Source organism: Clarias gariepinus, chromosome 3 (assembly GCF_024256425.1).
Source record: "Clarias gariepinus isolate MV-2021 ecotype Netherlands chromosome 3, CGAR_prim_01v2, whole genome shotgun sequence".
NCBI classification, from domain to species: domain Eukaryota; kingdom Metazoa; phylum Chordata; class Actinopteri; order Siluriformes; family Clariidae; genus Clarias; species Clarias gariepinus.
The window spans coordinates 28,311,118-28,324,385 of record NC_071102.1 but is presented as its reverse complement, the minus strand read 5'-3'; the positions used below and the strand labels follow the sequence as shown (position 1 = coordinate 28,324,385).

The window sequence follows — 13,268 nt, the reverse complement described above, 5'->3', positions numbered from 1 at the left end:
GTAGCTTAAAGAGAGGTGACAGGGTGAAACGGCCTATAGTAGTTTTATTATTTTTTTTCCGTAATAGCAGTTGATGTCAAAATAAAACATCGCTAATAATCCACAGACTGGTGGACTGCTATGACTAGTAATAACAGTGATGCATGTTGCAGCTAGCAGATTTGCAAAATGTCAGTGAGTACCTTCTGACTGATGTGCTGCTAGAGGAGTCTGTGTCTCTTTAGAGTAGGAAACCACCTCTTTGGGTAAGAAATCCACCTGGGTTATCTTGGAAGCTCCTAATCTGTGCATCCTGCGCCTGTGAACACACATAGACACAAAAACACATCCACATACATAAAACACATTTACTGTCGGATCAATTTCTCCAATTTGATCTCATATTTATATTGAAAACTAAATACTAGGGATGCATCACTACTTATATTGACATTTACAGCACTGTATATAAGTTTGGTACTGTATTCATCTACTCTATTCACCTATTTATGAAAAAAGCCCTGATACCAAAAAAACAATACCTCGTGATACTGTTTTACATAAACATAGTGTACACTGTCACCCTAATAAACAGAAAACATGAAATTACAGTGGTTTGGAAATATTTAACTTTTAATGATGGCAATCAAAGCCGGTAGCAAACTCTGCTCTGTAAAATATTAAGAAGACCTCATAAACTGTACCATATATAGAGAAAAAAATACGGCTCAATTTAGTGTGCGAAGCAATATTAGCGATGATGGTCATTAAAAATGAGCACAAGGTGCCACGGATTGCACAGACACACACATAAAGGTATTCATAAACATAGAGGTGAAAAGACATATTGTCTACACATTGTTCTCAAGTCAGGGTGTGCTTCATGCCAAAGCCATAACATCTTAAACATAAAACACATCATGAACAGTTAATTGCAAGCAGCACATGTCAGCAGCCAATGGCGGCAAAAAAACAAAAAAAAATGCCTACAGGCAACTCTAGGTGAGTGAAAATAACAGCTTGTTCCCAGTATATTGTTCTTCATGATCAGTCACTGACAATGAGAAATCCCAACACAATGAAGACAATGAAACATACTTTGGAGCGGTACAAAAGTGCTTTTTCAAAAGTGAAGCAAAACCTATCCTTTTTCGATCTCAAAAAGTGCTAATGTACTTCAACTAGCTAAAATTATAAAGCACAAGCCTAGTAGTTTGTATGGGTAAGAGCATGACCATAAAGATGTTTAGTTTGTAACGGCCACTATGCAAACTAGGGAAGCCATAAACACAGCTAAATAAAACTTTCCATTCCCATGATGCCTAATTGCTAAACATTAAGTACAGAAAAGCATTATATATTATTTAAAAGCATTATATATATATATATATATATATATATATATATATATATATATATATATATACACAACTAAAAAGCATGGTGTTGATGCATCCCAGCTAAAAACTATGGCATAAGGAAATTAATTTATTGACAAATTTGGTTGCATTTTAAAATAAATCACTCTCAAGAGGAGACTTGTAAATGTGTTGTAAACATACAAATATGACAAAATGAAAAAAAAAATTAAAAACAAAAAGCTTTCTGCACCTGTACTGGTTAGGGTAGATCAATCAATGTCATACACAGCCTCTGGCAAACAGCTGGAAAGTAACCAGCTGAAAGCATTTAAGCCCGACAAACTTAAAAAGAAAGAGAATGAGAGTGGGAGGACCAAGTAAGTGACAGACAAAGGAAGGTAAATAAAAGGCCAGACAGGGAAAGATTGAGAGACACAGCATTGAGCACTGAAAAATACAAAAAAACAAGCACAGAAAAAAGAGAGAATAAACAAGGGGGAAAAAACTATTGTGGATAAGGAACAGCAAAAAGAAAGAGGAGGGAGGAAATACCCGAGCTCAGAATCAGCCTGCAGCTGGAGAACAGAGGGGTCAGTGTCCCACTGCAGGGTCCTGGAGTGAGCAGCAGGGGGCGCCGCACAGGAACCAAAGAGGGAGAAAACATGCACGATTAGCCTCACTACTATTACACACCATCACACTAAGCACAAAGTCGCACAACATGCAGGTCCACAAAACTGAGAGTCACAGGAATATCAAATTATTCTCCTGTGAAAAATAATCCACAATTAGGCTGTCATTTTTAAACCACAAATCCATAGTGTGATTTGTAAATCTGCAACAGAGACTGTATTCTACAAAATCAGAACTGCAAGTACTGATGAAAGAGATGCACAGTCACTCGGATAAACTGTAAGAAACATGACACTCTACATATTTGGTGTAGTACATTTTACAAATTGCTTTTCTGATGTGCATTATAGAAACTGTGCATTATAGACTCCACATGGCTAATATTTTTAACTGCTGACCAAACTGTGACTATGTCTGCGCTGACCAGAGTATTTAATCCTCTTTTAATAATCATTTACACCGAGATATTAGACATTTTATTGTAGGCCTTATAATAATAATAATTATTATTATTATTATTATTATTATTATCATTATTAATAATACTGTATTCAATTTTTCGCAAAAAACCCGAAAGAAAGAAAGAAACGCTTTCTGTTTTTAAAAAATAATAATGTACTGTTTTTTTGTCATAAAATTTAATGTATTCTATATCCATTTATCTTGGTCTTGGGAGGTGTGGAGCAAATCCCAAGGGACTTGGGGCACTATGAGGCATACAAACTGGAAGGTGTACCAATCCATCACAGGGCACACAAGCCCACTTGCTTACACACTACAAGGAATTTGGAAACACCAATCAGCTTAATCTGAATATCTTTAGACTGTGTGAGCATTCATTATTGATTCATTCATTATTATAGTTATTTATTGAACTGCTGGTTACTGAGGTCTCCTTTTGAATATGGATTTGTGATTTATAAAATTACAATTCTGGCACTAAACAAAAATACAGTGACTACTGACAGAAAATGTGTACTCCATCACCAAATCCCACTCATTGCAAAGAAGGGTATACAGGTACATGTACACTGCAGTTTATAAAAGATGCACAGTACATGAAGGAGTAATCACATACTGTATATTAACCTAATCATGACTGCAAGGGTAAAATAAATATAAGTAGACAGTATTATTATAATGTACATCTACAGGCATCTGGACAGTGCTGTGCTATGGTAGATGAATATGAGTTTGCAAACAAAAAAAAAGTAAGCATTTATGCAAAAAAAGGACACAAATTATAAAGACTTCTATGCCATTCCTGAAAGATGAACAAAAAGAAATATACAGATATTTAGCACATATATGAATGCAAAGTTTCATATATGAAAACAGCTCTATACAAGCATGAGCGCTTCCTATACAGAATTTCTGAAAGATGTATTTGCGTCACTGATTTATATGTAAATGTAAAAAAAAAATTTTTATTAATGCTTTTGTATGCTCAAAATAAACATGAATTTATTGCTATTAGACTTAAGTGTTTTAAAGATTTCACATAATCAGCAATGACTTTTTTTTTTTTTGCTAGTCAGAAAGCTAGATACCAGCTACAATGCAAAATGCTAGCTACGTAGCCAGCAAAGCTCATTGATGTTGCAGCTATGGGATTCTTTCAGTAATACATTGGAAGTTAGAGTAATAACAACAGACCATAAAAACCACCAGAGTAGCTTTAAAGGATACCTAGGGTTAGCATTCGCTATTTTTCTGCCAGAAGAAGACTAAAGACTTGCTTGCTGCTCATGTCCTCTTAGTGTATCTTTGCTTAAAGATCTTCCTATATTCCAAAATTCTTTTAAGATGCTTTGTGTTTGTATCTTTTATCCGTTCTTAGTTACAGTGTTTTGTGGTTTATTTCTTCAGCTCTAATTAAGCAGCATCTCAATGTCCTTGAGGCCATTTTAGTCAATGACTGCACTAGACAAAGGCTCTACAGGGACACAAGTTGTCAAAGCAGAGTGGTGACCTTCTAAACTTCTGAGTAACCTTCAGTACAAGTCATGAGCATGCTGATTATTCCTTCACTCCAAGAAGCCCAGTCAAAAGGAAGTGTCAAACACACGCACTATGGGATGAGACTGGATTGTCATTCACGTTATTTTAAATGGCTCCAGTCTATCCATGCAAAAGAAATTGTGAAGTCAAGGTTTGCGGCAGTCAACAGCAGGCATCAGGTGTATGTCACCTTGGGGAAACACACAGAACTGCTGTTTTTTTTTTTTTCCTCACAGATGCAGTGAGCAATTTGATTACAAAAATATCCTGATGCAAACTTACAGTAGTTTATTCTCATCTCTGCGCGTACTGTATATGGTACAGTATATTAAGGCCACCTGACCTTGAGTGGAAGAAAATGGTTCAGTTGTACTGTATATGTGAGAGCATTTTCTTGCTAAATACTGTATGTATTGCAGCACAATTTTAATTTAGCTCTTGTGTCAAATTTAAATCTAGTGCTGAACCAAGAGCCACACAACTTTAAATCTCTTTCACCTTTCAGCTTTTATTCTTACCTGCTTTTGCTAGACAAACCGCTCACTCATTAAGTTTACTACAGTTTTTACTTGTTTTTCTTCAATACATCCTACAACAAATATTTGTACTTTCTATTCCACTACATTGCATTACATAACACAGGTGTTTAGCATTTCAAGAAGTAATAACGCCACCTGTTGACTATTATACAAATTACGTCATTGGCCTTTACTCTGAGAAACATTTATGTATCAGGTGTGTGAATTCAGAACTAAAAAAATTTTGAACATATACTTTAACTGTAGTAATATTTTACCTTAAGTACAAAATTTTAGTATTTACCCACCACAAATTGTCCTAATCGGTTGACCCCTGCCCACCTCATGTTTATAATTACTTTAATAATTATATTGCTGTTTTTTTTGTTTTTTTTTAAAGCTTGTGGTTACACCCTTACATTATCCTTTCATCCACATCATAACGACTTGACACACTGCTCCGTTACGTATGAGGACATGGATTGCAATGGTTCAGTCTCTACTGAAGTATAAAGTACTCTAAAGATGGGTTTAAGCTCCCATCCACCAGTGCAGCATACCGATGCTGAGCACAAGCTGGATCCCTACAGAGAGCAGTGACAGGGCTGAGCACAGCCATCATGTGTCGTGCAGGCTTAATTACAGGCCTGTCTGGTGAACACTGTACAACCAGTTCAAACCTCCACATCAGTCTTCTCTTTACCACACATCTCCAGGAGACACTTCAGTGAACTGAGAAAACTGAACAGAACTCTAAAAACGTCCTTCAACCTCATGCTGTCAAAGAGGAGATTTTCTCATGTTTGTTACTTCAGGATGCTCTCTGCTCCATAATCATCACTCATTCACTTAACCAGCTAGAAACTCAGTAAGATCAATCAAATAAGCTGGGTTACATTTTCAAATCTTGCTCTTCCTCAGTGACCATGTCCTCTTAAATCATCACTGCTAAATCAATCTCTAGATATCCCCTATGCAAAGTGTAAAGTGACACTCAGGTGTCGTTGTGCACCAATACCGATACCAGTATTAGGCATTAGTTTAATATTGCATTCCATTACTCGTACTTGTAAATCTGTTCCAATACTATTGCACCTATTGTAAAACCTGATTCTTACTGTGCTGCAAGTTCTCTTCCTGCATCCTCTCTCGTGTCAATGTTAAAAACTTTGGCAAAAAGATGAGGTGGAACAATTTTTCCAGCCAACATTAGCATTGCAGCTCTTGGTCTGTCCATGTTATGTTTGTTTACCAGAAACTTCCAGGGCTGTGGTTTTCCAGGGCTGTGTTCTGTAATAATACTAGAAGACTGAACAGAACCAGACATAAAACTAGTCGACAAAAAAACTTTTTTTTTCTATTAGAATCGGGCCCGAAGAGGAAATCACTCCTGCACGTCAACATCAGTTCTGCTACATTAAGAAATGTTTGACATTCTTGTATTTAGTGTATAATGCTGCAAAATCAAATTCTGTCAATTAGAGAATTTTTGTCATTACTCTAATTTATACTTTAAATTTATACATCAAATTTTGCCTATCGATCCAGCCTTTTGTGCCCTGCATATTTAATGTAATTACATAGGGCAAGGGCAAACTATATGAATACAACGGCCATGAGTAGGTTGCATCTTGTGTACAGTAACTCCCAACATCATTTTGATGGCAGTACGGTTATTTCATACTTCTATAAGTCTTATGTACATTTCCAAGGTCATCTGACTTATTTTATTAGTTATTTTAATTTAGCCTACTTTTTAAATTGTTAAAGAATATAAAATGTTTTTTTACCAGGAACAGTATAGTAACTAACAAAAAAACAATTACATTTTTAAACTACTTTAAAAGTCTTAAAAATGGACATTTACAAATGACAGAAACAAAACTAGAAACTACAGGACACACATTTAAAATCACATACACTGGTTCTTACCTATATCTGTTGATGCAATTAAAAAGACAAAAAAAACAAAGAAAAATAGACAGCTTGAATAATAGCATACTCTTCTTTCTGCATCTTCATTTATGTTAAGGTACTATAATGTAATGGTCGCAATGAAAACAACACATTATAGCTGTCTCACTGAGATACACACTGATATGTCAATCTCACAAACCGGTGCTGTGCAAAATAAGTACAACTCTGCACTGTGGTGATATAAAATTGATAGTAGACTAGAAAGGAGAATTCAGACAGTAGTTATAATCTAAATTGGCAAAAATTATGTTTTTGGAGATGCAGTGATTTGGAGGTGCAGTAAAAATTTTTATTGTTATTCGGTGACATAGATATTTAACCTGAAAAGAAGTAAAAAAGACATACCTGCCCACACTCGTCCCTTCCACTGAGTCCTGACTCCCTGTCTCACTCGGTGTGCTCATTGATTTTGATGGAGACATTTGTGCTGGGACTAAAATGTATAGAATAAGATGAGACATAAGATGTCATAAGACACACCGTAACCAAGTATAGAATAACATACAATAAATGCATACTGAGCAACAATCACAAACTCCATTATATATGTTATTAGCATATCTCTCCACTAGGTGGCTTTAGAGCTGCACAGATTAATCCATTCAAAAATATCATTTTCAAATTTTAATCTTAAAAAATCTTTTTTAATTTAAAAAATGTAATTATTCATAAAACTATTTTAACAAATGATGCTGTAAATTAGACATGTACAATATGAAAAAATTAGCTGCAGGTATACTGATGCATATTGCCATAACATAAACTCTTGAAATATGTTTCTGAACTCAACATTTCGATTGATTTTCAATACTAAAACTCATCATTGTTTACATCAAGCAGATTTCTTTATTTTTGCATTGCACCAGTATTTGGATTATGTTTTCTACAAGGAATTGCTAATTGTCGAACGTGCAAAAAGAAAAGACAAAACTAAAATTTTTACAAACAATCAGTAAATACTAAGAAGATATTTAGTAAAATAATAAGATAGACTGAGATAAATCCAAGCACAAATGGTTGTAAATCAAAACTGGTAAACATAAATGGTGTCGAGAGTGAAACTGAACCCCTTAGCTCCTCAGCTTCAAAGTAGAAAACTTTCTAAATATAAGTAAAATATTCTTCATGATTAAAAATATAATTTTAAGATCATATTTCAGAAACATTTTTTTAAACATTTACGAAATCTATTAATATAAAACAGAAATCCTGACTCAGGCCACTATAATACTTATGCTTCACCATAAAATGGTATCATGATGAACGAATGAATGAATGAATTATCAAAGGAATACATGAATGATTGAAAACAAATAAACAAATGATTGACAGATTGATAGATGGATGGATGGATGGCTGGATGAGACCTTGACTTTCTCTGAATTAGACGCTGAGCAAGTGTTTCGTGGTGTTTGGTGTACCTAATGGTGGCTCAGGGGAGATTCCAATACTCTGGAGCAGCGCCTCTGTCTCTCTGCGCTTACGATCCAGATCTGAGTCCTCAGGAGCAGCTTCTGCCTTCTGTTGTATTTCTGACTGTAAAAGGACATACACGGATTCACACACTTCCAATACACTTTTAATGTGTCATACAATAACCTTATAAATCCAGGTTATTATTCAGTTAATCATTATGTCATTATGTTATTCCGTTATATTCAGTCATTCATGTATTATTATTCATTATAATACATATTTCTCAGTAACTACTATGAATTATTCAGTAACAACAGGAAAACTAATATTCCAAAAACTAAGACGGTTCTTAATCTTTACCTCTTTTTTCTTTTTCTCTTCCTCTTTTCTTTTCTTCTCCTCCCTGATTTGAGCCAAACGTTGCTTCTTGCGCTCCAGCTCAGCTTTTAGGTCACTCTTGTCAGCCATTTTGATCTAAAACATTAACAGAAAAGACTAGTGTGATAATTTTTCATGGATGGATGAATGGATAAATGGATGATGGATGGATGGATAGATAGATGAAATGCAGTTTACCATGTACCAGAAGTGCAAATACTGTATACTGTGTTTAAGTGTGTATTGTGAGATGTATTTCAGGTGTTCTTAATAAATTTTCAGTAAATGAGCTTAGCAAATGAAAGCATATTTCAATGGCATATGCCAATCCAAAACTACTATTTTAAAAATTATTAAGATATCAGAGCTCTAAATATTACTTTATAACCTAACGCCTATCCAATACTGACATCCAGTTGCTCCATTTCAGTTTTTCATGTGCTTTTAGATTAGTTGTCCTCTGCTTCCATAGACATTGGACATATGATACCCAAACTCAGACTTGTCTAATACGGTTTACTAAGTGAATAAATCTAGAGTTGGGCTGGATATGTTTTGTTTATGGTGTATCCCTCTCACTAAAACAAGGACACGTCTCCATGTATGGCATTTGAGGTTCATGCACAGACTGATATTCCACTTTTTTAATTTCCTTAACTCTTAAGTTAAACAATTCCTAGCATTCTGAGTAGATGACAGGACTGTACATCCAGTAGAGACGTGTCCACATTTGATGAACTAATTCTGCTTCCTCACAGCGCCAGCTTCAGCACCCACAGTTTAATCTTGGTTTACTGTCTGTATCAGGTTTCATATTTTCACTGTATGTGTTTGTGGGAGTGGTTGGGTCCGGGTTCGACGTCCTGCCTCGGGTCTGTGTGCATGGAGTTTGCATGTTCTCCCCATGCTTGGTGGGTTTCCTACCACAGTCCAAAGACAGCTCCAGCTACAGGCCCAGACTAAAACTAATTGGCATTGCCCATAGTGTGTGAATCAGTTTGTAAATGTGTGTGCTCTGCGATGGATTACCACCCTGTCCAGGGTGTACCATGCATCGTGCCCTAAGTCTCCAGGCCCACCGCGACCCCGCATACAGGGTAACGCTGAGTAAGTGAGAATGAGTGAGTCTTTGTGGGATTTTCCAGTGCTCCTCCCACCTTCCAAAAACATGCCTGTACTGTAGGTGGATAAGTGGAAATAAATTGCTCTCAAATGTTTGTCAGTGTGCATGTGCGCATGCATGCCGTGCCCTGCAAGGAACTCTCTAGTAAAATATTACCCACAGCCCTCTCACTAACCAAAAACGAGTGCGTGTTCTATACTGTGCTGCTCCTGATCATTTCAGATAAGCAAATAGTTTGGGCAATGACGCATGACACAGCAAATCTGGTCTGAGATTCAGATTACAATGATGTCATAGTGCTCTCAAAAAATGCATAAACAGACGCAGTGTGAATGTTTAGAGCTATTTGAGATTGATTATTGGGCAGACTATTATGGCTGAATGTAGAAACATGGGCTGATGTAGTACAAAAATAATAACAGGGCAGGGTAACAAACTAAGAGCACGTAAACAAACAAATAAAAAAATACCGGTCCAAAAACTGGGGTAAGCAAACAGGTCTGAATGCTGACATTGTATTAACATGCTAACAATCTAACTGGGGGGGGACTGGAGCATTAATGCTTCTTTAATAAGAGCCATGGTACAGCCTACAGCAAGCCAGAGACAGATCATAAGTAATAATCTATATAATGTAGATGTCATTGAATAACATAATGTAAGAATTTTCATTCCATGAAAAAAGGATGCTAATTGCTAACATGATGTAGCTTATTCAGGGAATGACGTCATGTTCCATAGTGAAATACGAGCACACCTAGATGCAGGAATAAAACCTTTAATATAAATAAAATGCATGCATTTTGTCTATTTCTATATTTAAAAAGTGGTCAAATAATGATGATCTGACCCCAGTAATCATGCTGGGGCGTTTAAATGCATGTCACAGCTCACAGCTCACCTGATGGCCGGATAGATGCTGTTCTCTTTGAAGATGCTGTATCACTGCTCGCGCTTACAATGTTGCATCCGTTACACAACGATCGCATTAAATCATCCTGGAGCTGATATTATTTTTATATAAAATGACAAAAGCTACATGATAACACACTGGAATTCGCCTTCACTTGTTATTATTATTCATATGAGCATCTTTCGGCGTTCCTCCGTTTCAGAAGGCAAGAAGAGCAGCACCACCTCTCCACTGATAGCAGCTGGTTAATGTCGGCTTGTCTACATTGCCCCCTAGCGGGGGTCCGTGAGATTTTCACAACAATGTCTTACAAGCTGGTGTTATGCGCTAAAATGCCGCCCTGCCACGGATTGCCCTCCCTACATAATCTCTATCAAATACTATATTAGGAGATACATATATAGGTTTATTATTAGCAAATCTATTATTACTATTATAATTAACTCTAGGCACGTGACAGTCGTCGAGACGATTAATACAAATTTTCCTATAATGTTTATTTTATGGCACATTTATTTTGCAGGGGTTTGTCATTAATACAAAATTAACACTTTTATTCATCATAAATTACACTAAAAAAATATTGTTCATAATGAAAAATTAGACTATTTTGATTATAAAATAAGCAATATAAAAATATACATGTTGTATATGAAAAAATATATAACATTTTTTCTCTATTCAACATGTTTATTTTCATATTGCTTATTTTATTATCAAATTCGTTTGGTGTAATTTGTAATGTGTAAACCATAACTCTAAGACTTTATGTTCTAATATATTATTTGAAAGTGATTGTGTAGGGGCAATTCGTGGCAGGGGGGCATTTTAGAGTATAACACCTACCGGTTCTTGAAGACCCGCTCTACTCATGGTTGCCAGATTTCTCTTACTTTACGTTCTTTTTGAAATGTTTCGAAAAGGTTACCCAGCTAACACTGAGAACACCGAGAACGTTTTTTGTCCTGGCTCGGAAAAAATCAGAATACACATATTTCAATTTCCATTGCTTTTCCAGGAAAGCCTTATTCATGCAGTAAATATACATTTAATTTAGCAAAGGTGGAAAGTAACACATTACATTTCCTCTCGTTACTGTAATTAAGTAGTTTTTTTTGTGTACTTCAACTTTTTAAAGTAGTTTTTAAAATCTATAATTTTACTTTTACTTAAGTATGATTTGTTTGAGATATTGTACTTCACTACATTTGAAATCCTATTTGCTACTAAGTAAAAAATAAATATATGAAAATGAAAAATAATGCAACGAGGAAGGGGGAAAATTGCTACAGTAAATTCACAAGAACAAAATGCCGTCGAATTCTTATGAAGCAAACCCCTGGCCATATTTAAGGCGACCACTTTGATTTTTAAGCACGAGAAAGGCAACAGCTTTATTATGCAAAGATGTTCCTTCAATTAAAAACAACTAGTTTAAAATTTATATCCGCTTGTCTTTTTTAAACTACAGTAGAATGCTTCATCCCACCAGCACTGTTAAAAAAATGTAACTCTGTAACTTTTACTCTGAGTAAATTTTTTATGTGCCACTTTTTACTTTTACTTGAGTAGATTTTTAAATTGGTAACTTTACTTGTACTTTAGTAAAATTTTACTGAAGTAACAGTACTTGTACTTGAGTACAAACGTTTATTACTCTTTTCACCTTTGCATAATAGATTAAAGAACATTCGCTTCACATTCCCACAACTCTTAAATCATTTGAAGCTCTTGTAATTCCTGTAGAAACTCACAATGGGTTGGAGAATTGTCTTCTAACATTCGACTGACCTTTAAAATAATTTAAACCACTAAAAAAGTGTGTCTCTAATGTTATGGAAGCATTCACTGAATCATCCCTAAGCAAAACCTATACTGTATCTGACAGCCACTGATACAAGTCTTTCTTTCGACCTGTTCCTGTTACATTTTTATTTAATCAGAAAGAACCAGTACTTGCTTTAAAAATTGAGATTATAAACAGGTGATCCAAGAGTGCTATACTGCTCATCCTGTTTAGGGTCTCTGGGACCTGGAGCCTATCTCGGGTGACTTTGGGCATGACCCACCAGGGTCCCAATCCATGGCAGGGCACACACACACGCACATACACTTTGGGGAACACCAATTAGCCTATTCTGCACGTCTTTGGATTGTGGAAGGAACCCGGAGTAAACCCACCAAGCACAAAGAGAACATGCAAACTTCACACACACAAGCCTGAGGTAGGAATCTAGCCATCAACCCTGGAGGTGCAAGTTTACAGTGCTAACCACTAAGCCACCATAAATAAAATACTAATATAGCAAATCTAGAAGAGGATGCAGAGGATAGGGTTAGATGGAGGCAAATGATTCGCTGTGGCGACCCCTGAAATGGAACAGCCGAAAGACAAAGAAGAAGAGCAAATCTAATATTCTGGTGTAACTAGCTGTAAATATGAAAAATCTGCAAAATTACTGTACTGAAAATTAGAAATATCATTGTGTAAAGTTAATTTAAATACCTGGAATCAAACATTTTTCTAATTTTAGATTCCAGTGGTTGGATTGAAGATACATGGCAACTCTGTACCATACTGTATGTCTTTTTATTGCTATAGCTCCCATTAACTTCACAAATTACTTAAAGAGTTTGTTAATAAGGTTAATTAGATGTGTTTTGCGTCCAGGAAATATCGAGCATACATGTCTAGGCTTAAATAACCAGGCTATTATTTCCTCAGCATGTTTGCATGTTAGACCACAACAAACCAAAGTCAAACAGCATGGCTACCCCTTATGCATTGCTCTGTTCCAGGTAGTTTGACTTTGATACTTTTATCCTTTATTTGAAACATTAATTACTAAACATTCATACCACGTATCCTGTATAAGGTCATGGGGGCCTGAAGCCTATCCCAGAAAAGCCAGGCCACAAGGCAGGTACACCGTAGGTATACAGGCTGCCACACACACACATATAATTTG

The 13,268-nt window shown here is 35.7% G+C and overlaps 1 protein-coding gene across 3 annotated transcripts in view; it reads right to left on the bottom strand.

Moving 5' to 3' along the window:
- Positions 1-13,268, bottom strand: part of LOC128519395 (cytoplasmic dynein 1 intermediate chain 1) — a 70,797-nt gene that overhangs the window by 48,738 nt on the left and 8,791 nt on the right. Inside the window, exons 1-6 of one of the 3 annotated variants that reach the window (XM_053493113.1) lie at positions 10,288-10,521; positions 8,246-8,359; positions 7,891-8,005; positions 6,815-6,902; positions 1,893-1,952; positions 183-298 (exon numbers count right to left, since the gene is read on the bottom strand). In XM_053493113.1, the coding sequence (XP_053349088.1) occupies positions 183-298; positions 1,893-1,952; positions 6,815-6,902; positions 7,891-8,005; positions 8,246-8,353 (487 nt within the window). In that variant the 5' untranslated portion in view covers positions 8,354-8,359; positions 10,288-10,521. Of the gene's footprint in view, positions 1-182; positions 299-1,892; positions 1,953-6,814; positions 6,903-7,890; positions 8,006-8,245; positions 8,360-10,287; positions 10,522-13,268 lie in introns of those variants that run through there. The other 2 variants (XM_053493114.1, XM_053493115.1) reach the window with 2 other exon arrangements.